The following is a 12870-nucleotide window of genomic DNA, read 5'->3' as shown; positions in this document are numbered from 1 at the left end:
CAAGAATAGTTACTCAGAATAAACTTCTGACTCAGAAAGTGAATTCATTGATGGAGGAGTTGGGAATTATAGATGTCTGGAGGGAATTACACCCTACTAGTAAAGATTATACATATTACTCTTTCCCTCATTCAGCCTATTCAAGGATAGACTATTTCTTTATCTTTAATACAGATAGACTCAGGATAAAAAACTGTAATATTGCAACAATTGATCTGTCGGATCATAGCCCAGTCTCTATGTCTCTAATCCTGGAAAGGAAAATGAGGAAAACACTATGGAGGCTAAACTCACATATACTCAATAACCCGAAAGTAATGGAGAGATTAAGGGGAGAAATCAAAAAATATCTAGACCTTAATGACACGGGAGAAACATCACCAGTGATCTTATGGGATACATTGAAAGCTGTACTGAGAGGGAAAATTATTTCCATTACCACTCACATGAAAAAAATCAATGCACAAAACTTAGCAGACCTTCAAGGAAAATTAAAACAACTTCAAGTTGTAGATAGCAACAAAAGTAATTCAAATCGAAAACAGGAAATTAGGAAATTGCAAAGTGAAATTGACGACATTTATACGTTGGAAACTCAAAAGAAATTTTCTTTACCTGAGACAAAAGAATTATGAAGTAGGAGGTAAATCAGCTAGATTATTAGCATATAAATTACGAAAACAACAAGCAGACAATACAATTCATAAAATAAAGAATCCAAAGACAAAGCTTGTGGAGAGTACAATAGGGAAAATTCAAGAGAGTTTTGAAACATATTATCGAGAGCTGTACTCCCAACCCTGGGCCCCCAATGAGCCCTATATAGACAGTGTATTGAATTTTTTAGATCTACCTAAACTTACAGATTTACAAAATGAAAGTTTATTAGAACCAGTAACTCTCAAAGAACTGAACGTGACCATCTCTAGGTTAAAGGCTGGAAAGTCCCCGGGTTCTGATGGGTTTACCTCAGAGTGGTACAAGTCCCTGAAGACACAGTTAGCCCCATTACTAATTAACACCTTTAATTGGATCTTGCAGACAGGAGAAACTCCACCTTCCTGGAGAGAAGCGATTATTTCAGTCATTCCTAAAGAGGGTAAAGATAAACTAGAATGTGGCTATTATCGGCCAATTAGTGTTCTTAACTTAGATTACAAACTATTTACATCTATATTAGCGTGCAGATTGGAAAAGCTTTTACCTGGCCTAATCCATTTAGACCAGACTGGATTTATTCAACAAAGACAAACACAGGACAACATAAGGAGAACTCTGCACATATTAGAACAGGTTAATAAGAACGAGACAGAGACAATGGTAGTAGGATTGGACGCTGAGAAAGCTTTTGATTCGCTTAGTTGGGCATTCCTATACAGAGTGTTAGGAAGATTCGGCTTTCAAGAAAAGTTTATTAAAGTAATTCAGACTCTATATGACAGCCCTACAGCCCGAATTAAAATAAATGGGGACCTCTCTGACTCCTTCATCTTAGAGAGAGTCACTAGACAGGGATGCCCAATTTCTCCTCTCCTTTTTGCGCTATATATTGAACCGCTTGCCCAACTAATAAGACAGAGCGAAATCGTAAAAGGTATCAAGGTGGCAGGGATTGAACAGAAAGTGGCGTTATTCGCAGATGATGTTTTGGTCTATCTGAGTGAACCAGAAAAATCATTTATGGGATTGTTTACACTGTTGGATGACTTTGGGAAAATATCAGGTTATAAAATAAATGTAAAGAAAACGCAGGTTATGTCCCTAAATTATATACCATCCAAAAAATTGCAGGATACATATGATCTTAAGTGGGAAGCTAAATCATTAAAATATTTAGGAATAACCCTGCCGAAGGATCTTTCAACACTGTCACAGGTAAATTATGGGCCATTAATCTCAGAGATAAAAGCAGATATGCATAGATGGAATCTTATCCCCTTTTTAAGTTTAAATTCAAGGATAAATACTATAAAAATGAATATTCTTCCTCGGTTATTGTATCTTTTCCGTACTTTACCGGTGGAGGTGGATGATAATCAATCCAGGGAATGGGACAAATGGATTTCCCGCTTCATTTGGCAAGGAAAGAAACCTAGAATTCGATATAACACCTTACAGTTAGGGAAGGAAGGAGGAGGTATGGTTCTTCCTTGCTTGAGAAATTATTTTTATGCCTCACAGATAACCCCTCTGTTATATTGGTGTAATAGGGAATATAAGGCTAGATGGAAGGAAGTAGAATTTGGATTACTTGACAGTTTTCCTCTTCAGGCCTCAATAGCTGACAAAGGATTGATGGCCCAGTTGGAAAAATTTAAAAACACTTGGATAAATCTTACATTAAAAGTATGGCAGAAGGTGGTTAATTCATGTGGAATTAATAACGTTAAAACTCTTTAGATGGTGTGCATATGATACCAAATTCCTTCCCAACAGAGGAGATAAAAGATTTGAGCTATGGATAAAGAAAGGTCTTACAACCTACCTCTCATTTATAGATAAAAGAGTATTACAAAGTTTCCAAATCCTGCAGGACAAACATGGCCTAGAACATAATGACTTTTTTAGGTACCTTCAAGTACGAAACTATGTTAACCAGAGTTGTAGATATACAGACCTATCAACAGTAGAATTAGAATTTTTCAAGATTCTGAATTCGGCTTGCAGTTCAATACTTAGTAAATCAGTTTCTCGATTATATAATGCACTCTCCCATGCTAAAAATGTAAATACACTGTATATTAAAGAGAAGTGGGAGAAAGAAGCGGGGTTGGTACTTTCAGAGGAGGCTTGGGAGAAAATCTGCAGCTTTCAATGGTCCTCGACTAATTCTTTGACTTGGAGAGAACATTGTTGGAAAAACATTATAAGATACTTCAAGACCCCATATCAGGAAAAATATAAAGATACAAATGGGATGTGTTGGAGAAGGTGCGGCTCCAAGGAGGCAAATCATTTTCATATTTTTTGGGATTGCCCTAAATTAAGTCTATTTTGGGAAGGTATTCATAGAACATTAGTTAAGGTACTTAGGTCCCAGATACCTCTGAACTTTGAGACGCTTTATTTGGGGCATGTATTGTTTCTTGAACAGAAGGAAGATATAAAGTTGCTGCAGGCCCTCTTAGCGGCAAGTAAGAAATCAATCACTAGAAAATGGCTAAATCCAATACCACCTACATTAGAAGATTGGTACAAAATTATCTTGGAAATATTTAAAATGGAAAAGTTGACTTACTTCCTGAGAACTCAAATTTTATCAAATCTGGAATAAATGGATTGAATATATAACCCCAATGCGAGCAGACTTTAGATGACACTCCTAATGATTTATACTGCTCTTCTCATCAACACAGTAATATTGCTAACATAAGCACCCCTAGTCTAAATGTTTGTTTTTTGTTTGTTTTCTTTTGGAAAATAGAGAATTAACACAAGTAAAGGGAAAGATTTGGGAAAGGGATAAAAAAAATGAAAAAATTAAGTACATAGGGATTGGATAATTATGTCTGCGGGCAGGAGCAAGCATGAACAAATTAGGATATAAACACCTACAATGGTTGATACATAGGCTTATATACAACATTTTGGACCAGTGGAAATGGTCCAGAAGGGTTATATGGAAACTATTATTACCATTTTTCTTAACAACTAATTCCATTACTTAGCCTAATAGGTTAGATTTACCACAGTACATAATTATCTATTTAAATGTTTATTTTCCTTTTATATCATCTCAATGTGTACTTAAGAATGTATAAATAATTGTAGTTTTATACATATAAAAAAATGGAAAAGGTCATATGTGTGAAAAAAGTACATGATATTTGTGAATTCCTTATCCAAATAAAAATAACATTTAAAAAAAAGAAAATTCTACAAATAGTTGCTAGGTCAGGTAATATCTGTCGACAGAGTAACAGAGTTAACATCTCAGATCAATGTTCTTACATCAGAACAGTGAAATTTGAATTGCAGAGAAAGTGACAGAGAGAACAAAAGGATGTAGACCCTAGCAGATTTTGAATTACATCAGTGGTAATGCTGAAAGGGTGGGGAAAGCACATCTGGAAGGGGAAGAGAGCTGATGTAAATACGTATTCTATGATGGTTTTAGAAGTCTAACGTAAGGGAAAATACCATCCATCTCCTGGTTGGGAGGATAGGTGGTGAGTGTAGAGTGAGGGAAATGAAGTAAGTGCTGTTGAGAGCCTGTCAACTACAGCAGTGGGGCGAAAGAAAAAAAAAATCACAAGGAAAAAGTCTATCCAGAAGCACTGATGTGAAAAGTGGAACTAAGTTTAAAGGACAAAACCTCATCATTAAAACTGACATGTTCTAGCTTCACACATAAAAGTTGCTGGTGAACGCAACAGGCCAGGCAGCATCTCTAGGAAGAGGTACAGTCGACGTTTCCGGCCAAGAGCCTTCGTCAGGACCCTGAATCACTGAATTCAACAATTTCAGGAAATCTTGTCTTTCACATTTCCAACACTCAGTCCCCTTTCTCATATTTTGGATTACACTTGGATCCAGACCTGTTCCTCAGTACCACCACTAGCCTCTCCCATATGCTGCCCAAACTGTTCAGCTTTTGCAACATTTCCTTTGTTTGTTTCCAATTTCCAGCATATACAAAAGGATATCTCGGTTGATGTTCAGGGAGTTCATTCCGGAGTTCTTCTGGGGAAATATCCTAAATTAATACACAATATTTAAGTTACATAATACCCCAAACCTGCAATGTTATTCCACTGCAACATTGATTCAACTCAGACTCTTATATGCACATAATTAAAAATTTTCCCTCTTCTCGATTAATGATAGATATGTTCAGACCCTGATTCAGCCTTGGTCACAGTACCCATCTTCCTTTCATTTTCTTTAATCAGATAAATTCAGAAAAACCACATTCTGCATGAATAAAAATAATCAACAGGCAGCACACAAGTGGATCTTTCTTGTTCCCACCTCTTGTCCCCCAGTATGTTTGAAGTTTAAATTTAAACCAATACAGATTGGGAAATTTTGAAAGGACACTAACCTCATACTCTTCATCCAGTATCACCATATGTTGTTCCTGATCAATCTTCACTGTAACAAGAAGCATCAAGTTAGAAGTTTTTTCTCTGAAAGTCAATGTTCACCACAAAAGCAATGCAAACGTAAACTACTGCTCCATTAAGTTTACAGATAACTGCTTCTTCAGTTACAAAAGGTAATATTTGTTTAATTAACAGCTGAGTTACTTGTGATTAAAACCTGATGGTGGTGATTGTGAGATGTTCTGTTTTCAAAGAATGAATGTCACTCCCCAACTCCCCTGCAAGGCATAGGGTGACCAGGATCTTCTGACTACGCAGGCAGCTGAAAGCTCTCCTGAACCCTACTGGAGTCTGAGTAAGCTTGCAGCTAAATTATTACCGGGACCCAGGGAGTGAGGAATAACTAGTAATTGGGGAGCAGCCCTACAGAGGGTAAGTAGTGACCTTACTCAGGCCTTGCAGATGAAGAGTGGGAAGAGTGGAAACAGAGGTCTGCCAAAGGAAAGGAATGGAACTGAGGGTGTATTTGTGGATGCATCTAGGGATGCATGTGCTTGCCCAATGTTTCCTACCACACATCCATCCACGTCTGCCCAGTGCACCTGAAGCCTACGTTGTGCATTCATACCTAGAGCATGGTAAAGCCTGTGTTTGTGTCCACAAAATGTATGTGAGGCAAGTCCATGCAGAAGAACCTGCATTCTAATTGTCCCGGACCTCACAGGCATTGAAACAAAGCCTCACTTGTATGGTAGCTTGCAATAAGCACCCAAGGTCCAAAGAAACTCAGCGTGCTATTGCACAGCATCTTCTATTACCTAGAGCTAGAACACTTTTTTTTTCTCTCTCTTTTTCTCCCTCTGTCCCTCTAACTATACCCCTTGCCCATCCTCTAGGCTTTCCCCCCCTCCCCCTTTTCTTTCTCCCTGGGCCTCCTGTCCCATGATCCTCTCATATCCCTTTTGCCAATCACCTGTCCAGCTCTTGGCTCCATCCCTCCCCCTCCTGTCTTCTCCTATCATTTTGGATCTCCCCCTCCTCCTCCCACTTTCAAATCTCTTACTAGCTCTTCTTCCGGTTAGTCCTGACAAAGGGTCTCGGCACGAAACGTCGACAGTACCTCTTCCTAGAGATGCTGCCTGGCCTGCTGCATTCACCAGCAACTTTTATGTGTGTTACTAGAATACAAAGTCATTCTTGACACAGGGACTGAAGATACATACAAACTATCCATAATAGTGCACAAAATAAGTGTGGTAAATTTTTCCCCAAGTTTACATTTTTCAAACAATAGGGTCCTTGTCTGATTTGAGTTCTGAAAATGTTCGTTGCAGGGCCAGATTTCCATTTTATGTTTTATGAGTTTTATTCTGCTCTGGGCGTTTTGTGGTACAGAAGTAGAAACTTTTATTATTCTCATTAAGATGCCCTGATGTTTACATGCTGTACTTCGTGGTGTTCACCATTCCTGAAGCACGCACAATGGAAAATAACAATTCTCATTTGAAGAAATATGAAGTAAAGCCCACCAACACTATTCAGGAATATGTTCTGATACAGCACGTCTGCACGACACAGACTGCATATCTGAAAGACCATCTCTTCATTAGATGAAGAATCTGGAGCCAACTCTGAATATCAAACAGCATTGAATGAATTTCCTTTGTACAATACCATCTTTCACCATGCTCATTGTTTAATTGCCATTTCAGCAGACTGCACGTTAGCCTTGAAATTCAGGATGCTGGACTCGCCACAGTCAGCTGATGAAAAAAAACTTAATGATAGGTTCACATCTTTTGATTATATATCATTTCATAGCCTGCTACTGAAAATAGTTGAGTATTTCATAATTTTCAGTTGGGTTCGAAGCACCACAGAAAAATTGCAACTCCAATTGCCTGCTTAAAAAGTTTTGGCAAGGATATATAAAATCCTAAAAACTGTTAAAATCTTAAAAAACATAGAGCTTGCTAAATATTACAGCATTACTTGGGAAGGGGACAAAAAAAAAGTAATTACTTCTAGGTATTGGCCTGCAGAATTTCTCCAGTGCTTTCTCATTTTTGTAATAATTGAGGCTTGATGCAAATATAACCACACAAGTTGAACTTTGTGCAAATAACCAAAGGTAAATACAAGAAATTTCACAGGTGCTGAAATTCAAAGCTACACACACACAAAATGCTGGAGGAACTCAGCAGGTCAGGCAGCACCTATAGAGAGGAATAAACAGTCGATTTTTCAGGCCAAGACCTTTCATCCGAATTGGAAAGGGTGGGGGGAGAAAAGCCAGAATAAAAAGGTCGGGGTAGGGGATGGAATATAAACTGATAGGTGATAAGTGAAACCAGGTGAGGGGAAGGTCGGCAGGTGGGGGTAGGGGAACGAAATGAGAAGCTGGGAGATAATTGGTGAAAGAGGTAAAGGCCTTAAGGAGGAAGAATATGATAGGAAAGAACAGTGGACCATTGAAGGAGGGGCACCAGAGGGAGGTGATGGGCAGGTTAAGGAGAAGAGAAGGGGTAACAGGGGAACCAGAATGGGGAATGAAAAAGAGAGAAGGGAAGAGGGGAGAAATTACCAGAAGTTAGAGAAATCGATGTATATGCCATCAGGTTGGCGGCTACCCAGACGGTATATGAGATGTTGCTCATCCAAACTGACAGTAACAGCTTATCCAACCATCGTGGCAGTAGGAGAGGCCATAGACCAACATGTTAGAAGATGGAAAGTAGAATTAAAATGGATGTCCCCCAGGAAATAATGCCTGGACGAAGTGATTCCCCCAATTTACAGTATACTGGGTCTCTCTCTTGGAGAGAAGGATGCACCGGGATTACCAAACACACTAGATAATGCCAACAGACTCGCAGGTGAAGTGGCAGCCATCTGAAGACCTGTATGAAGTCTGAATGGTGTTGAGGGAGGATGTGTGGGGGCAGGTGCAGCACTTGTCCCACTTGCAGGGATAAGTACCAGGAGAGAGATCAGTGGGGCGGGACGAGTGGACAACGGAGTCGGATCGAGACTTTGAATCAGAAGTACAAAGTTTAAAATAAACTTATTATCAAAGTATGTATATTATTATATACTACCTTACGATTCATTTCCTTACAAGTATTTACATGGGAAAAATGCACTCAAAAATTGCCGATCTGCATGATGGCATGTTCTTGTTCTTGGAGCTTGCCAATCAGCCGCGTTTCAGTATATTCAGGTCCGGCCCAAAGTTGGGTGACTTTGGGGCCTGCACAACCCTGTGGGCACAAACACTTGATGGGCTCGTGTACTGAAGTGAAGCAGGAGCTGAAACACTGAAGACAGCAGAAGACAGCATGAATGGCTGTTGGAGGCCTCTGCACTGGGTAATTTGGTGATCCTCTAGTTGGAGAACTTGAAATAAAAAGCAACACGTCAGACTGACTGTAGCAGCAAAATAGCAACTATTGTCTCCCTTGTTGCTATGGGAAGAGCAATTATGTCTCTTAGTTAGAAAGAGTGCTTGTGGGAAGTTGAAATGTTGGAGAAAAGTTAGTTTTTGATGTACTGTAGACCATGGTCACTCTGAGGGCTGGCCTACTGGGTGGTGGGAATGCTGATGCTTTATGCTAGAGTAAGTGTTGGGGGGGGGGGGGGGGAGGGTTGATACTGCTTGTGCTTAGGAGGGGGCTGGGGGCTTTGGGGTTCTGGCAATCTTTTTGCTGTCATTCATTCTTTGGGTTTTTTCTGTTTCAAGGATGTCTGCGGAGAGTAAGAATTTCAGGTTGTATATTGTATACGTTCCCTGATATTAAATGAAACCATTGAGAATTTTACAAAAACTATACATAACTGACAAGGACTGACTGCAAAAGACAAACTGCAAATAAAAATAAGACTGAGAATATGCATTATCAAGAGTGCTTGAAAGTGAATCTGTAGGTTGTTGAAACAATTCAGTGTTGGTGAATGAAACTGAGGAAGTTAAGTGATGTTGAATGAGAGCGTTTTGTTGTGACACAGCTAACCAGATTTTCAATCTACCTCCTATGTGCTAATTCTTCACCACCTTTGATTCAGCCAAGAACCTATATAAGGCACTTAATCACAAAATCATAAGTATAACTTAAGTAGAGCAGGGGGTTAAGCACAGAGGCGTGTGGTGCACCTGTGCTCATGCAGACTGTGGAGAAGTAGTTGTGAATCTATACTGAGTGGGGTCTGCCATCAGAAATTGAGGATCCAGTTCACAGGGAGGTACCGAGGCCCAGATCTTGGAGCTCAGTGATGAATTGATGGGACGACAGTGTTTAATACAGAACCGTAGTTAACGAAGAGTGTCATGGCTTATGCATCTTCATTGTCCAGGTATTCCAGAGCTGAGTGAAGAGCCAATGAATGGCATGTGCTGTCGACCTGTTGAGGCAATAGACTAATTGGCGTGGATATAGGTCACTCCTCAGGCAGCAGCTGATATGCTTCATGACCAACCACTCGAAGTTCTTCATGATAATGGATGTCATTGAGGCCGGTTAACATGCTTTTCATAGGCACTAGTATGATTGCTGCCTGCTTAAAGCAAGTGGATACCTCAGACTGGTAAAGCAAGAGGCTGAAGAAGCCTGTAAACTACTCCAGTTAGTTGATTTGAACAGTCTTCGGTATTCAGCCAGGTATGATGTTAGGGCCAAATGCTTTCTGTGGTTTCACCCTCCTGAAGTATGTTCTCATGATGGTCTCAAGTCACTGAGGTCATTGGACACTTCAGGGCTATAGGGGTTTGTGAAGGTCCCACCACGTTCTGTTGGTCAAAGCATAAAAGGCATTGAGCTCATCTGAGAGGGGCAGTTGTCCAGCACCACTCCGTTATTCCTGTTTAGTCTGGGATTGTCATTTTGCATGTGAGATCACCTTCGAGAAGTCATACCTGAACTTCTTGTACTTTCCTCAATCACCAGTCGTAAACGCCACCAATCTAGCCCTCAGCAGACTGCGAATCTCTTGGTTCATCCAGGGCTTCTGGTTGAGGAAGACTGATGATTTTGTAGGGGTAAACTCATCCACATGTGTCTTTATAAAATCTGTGATATATGCAGCACATTCACTCAGGTTCTCTGATGAGTCTCTGAACATGGCCCAGTCCAGCAACTCAAAGCCATCCTATAACTGCTTCTCTGAGTCCCGTGACCACTTCCTTGTTGTCCTTACCTCTAGTGCCTAGCTCCTTAGTCCCTTCCTACATGCAGGTTGGAAGAGGATAGTGAGATTGTCTTGATTTCCCCAAATGTGGTCACGGAATGGAATAGTAGCCATTCTTGATGGACGTGTAGCATTGGCTGCGTGTGTTTGGGTCTTCTGGTACGGCAAGTGAGATTCTGGTAGTAGCTGAGCAAGTTGGGCTGACCGAACATCTAGGAAGAGTGTAAAAGGTGCCAGGGTAAGCAGCTTCTTGTTGGTTAATAACAGCAATGAATATATCGAATGCTGGCTTGATATCTGCCTTTGGTGGGTATGCAAACTTCGGTGGGTATCAGAATCATGGCCGATAATTTTCTTAGTAAGTAAATGGTCAGCACTTAACCACTAGATGTTCCAAATCAGGAAAACAAGAGTAGACATTACTGCCACGTCTTAGCACCACAATGAGAATATTATGAAGCTATGCCACCAGCTCTGCCCTTTCCTGATACCGCCGTTCAGTAAATTGATAACCCCTCAGGCTGGAGCCAAGTTGTGAACAAGGAAAGAGATTTTAAAGGGCACACCCTGACGACTAAGTAATTAAATTAGAAAATGTCCTAAAGGGCAGAATTAAAGAACAACAATCTCAAAATTTGGGTGCAAGAATGGAGAATAAAGAGCTCACGGGACTTAAAAACAGCAGACGCTGGAAATTCAAGCAACACACATCAAAGTTGCTGTGAACGCAGCAGGCCAGGCAGCATCTCTAGGAAGAGGTACAGTCGACATTTCAGGCCGAGACCATTCGTCAGGACTAACTGAAGGAAGAGTGAGTAAGGGATTTGAAAGTTGGAGGGGGAGGGGGAGATCCAAAATGATAGGAGAAGACGGGAGGGGGATCTAAACTTCTTCGGTGTAGGCATCACCGGAAGAGGCTTCGTAGTAGTGAATTTAAAAACGCAAACAACAGGAATTCTGCAGATGCTGGAAATTCAAGCAACACACATAAAAGTTGCTGGTGAACGCAGCAGGCCAGGCAGCATCTCTAGGAAGAGGTGCAGTCGACGTTTCAGGCCGAGACCCTTCGTCAGGACTAACTGAAGCAAGAGTGAGTAAGGGATTTGAAAGTTGGAGGGGGAGGGGGAGATCCAAAATGATAGGAGAAGACAGGAGGGGGAATCTAAACTTCTTCGGTGGAAATACTGAAGTTAACAAACAGCATTGGGCCCATGGATGACTTGCGGAAAATGAACCCCGATACTTAGTACACAACTTGATTCTTAATAGTGGGAGCAACAGAACGTTTATTTTAAGGCATGTTAAAAAGATTATTTATTTAATCTGATTTTATATCAAAGTACATTATATGCAAAATTAGGAACAACATTGGTCTAATCCAGGATTTGGCAACCTTTTTGCCTCTGTGGGCCGGATCGTGTATTAATGAGCAGACGGTGGGCCAGATAAATGCCTTAAAAAAAGCTTGAAATATGGGAATTATCCATTTAAATACATCTAAATATGTTTTGCCTCAAATTAATGAATGATGCATGCTAGAAAATCATTTGTGCTTAAGGTTGCCTACCCCTGGTTTAATCCACTCCATGAACAAATCCAAAGACCTATGGTATCTAATTTTGGAGATCAGTCCGAAAAGTTTAGAGATACAGGAGGCTTATTTTCCCAGAAAATAAAATTTGAAGGCTGGAATCCCAGAGATATCATAGAATTATGTATTGATTTTTCTAACTGCTATGCATTGTTTTGGAACATCTGTTTCACATAGATTGCCAAACTCGGTAACTTCATTTTCTCCAGTTCTTCACCATACCGTAACACCGACTCTTCTTCAATCATCCTGATTTTAATTACACGCGTGCCCTTTATCAATTCTAATCAAAACATCATACTCCCCTATTCTCTCTTCATCCGCTCCAGTCTATTTTCCCTTGTCAGACTTCATACACATTGCATTTAAAAGGATCCTGTCCTTCATTCACACTTTCTCTTCTAGTCAAATGATAAAAAATTAAAAATTAAAATGTCGCCCCTTCAGTTTTTGTAAGCATTTTTAATGTTGTATGACAGTGGACTAGGGCGTGGCAGGGTGGAATCGTTAATCCGAAACTGTGATACGGAACAAGCGTAATGTGTTTCACTCACTTATCAGGGCTGCATTTGTGGTCTCTTTGCGAAAACGAAATTTTTTAAGCTTTTCCATCAGCTGTTCATCGACTCCACACAAACTCACTGGGCAGCTCTGAAACGAAGGGAGATGGGAGAGCACAGTGACGAGCAGGGCATTACACATCGGGGGGAAAAAAAAGGCAAGTATTTGTCAGGAATCAATCATACTGTAATCGTCTGTATCTATTTAGGAGCTAGCTCGTGGTTCACCACGAAGAAAATTAAAAGCAGGGAACACAACAGGGAAATGATGATTGTGGGATTCTTAGGCCCTGAAAGCGCTGGTCTCCCGAGCCAGCGGATGAGGAGCTCCAGCTACCGAGCCCCGACCGTAACACCTGGAAAATGTCGCACACTAGCCCCAAAACAAAACCCACTTCTTACCATTTTCAAATCTCTTCCCCCACTTTCTCAATGCCGGAGGCTCTTGATTTCCCTTCTGATCCCTGCAGCCTCGTGATTCCAACAGGAACCA

General features: G+C 40.5%; 1 protein-coding gene across 2 annotated transcripts in view; it reads right to left on the bottom strand.

Moving 5' to 3' along the window:
• Positions 1-12870, bottom strand: part of LOC140203000 (glia maturation factor beta-like) — a 35098-nt gene extending 22228 nt beyond the window's left edge. Inside the window, exons 1-4 of one of the 2 annotated variants that reach the window (XM_072268682.1) lie at positions 12780-12870; positions 12372-12468; positions 5045-5094; positions 4647-4696 (exon numbers count right to left, since the gene is read on the bottom strand). In XM_072268682.1, the coding sequence (XP_072124783.1) occupies positions 4647-4696; positions 5045-5094; positions 12372-12468; positions 12780-12782 (200 nt within the window). In that variant the 5' untranslated portion in view covers positions 12783-12870. The remainder of the gene's footprint in view (positions 1-4646; positions 4697-5044; positions 5095-12371; positions 12469-12779) is intronic. The other variant, XM_072268672.1, reaches the window with a different exon arrangement.

The sequence above is a fragment of the Mobula birostris genome, chromosome 1 (genome assembly GCF_030028105.1).
Source record: "Mobula birostris isolate sMobBir1 chromosome 1, sMobBir1.hap1, whole genome shotgun sequence".
Classification (NCBI taxonomy): domain Eukaryota; kingdom Metazoa; phylum Chordata; class Chondrichthyes; order Myliobatiformes; family Myliobatidae; genus Mobula; species Mobula birostris.
This window is presented reverse-complemented; position numbering and strand designations above follow the sequence as displayed.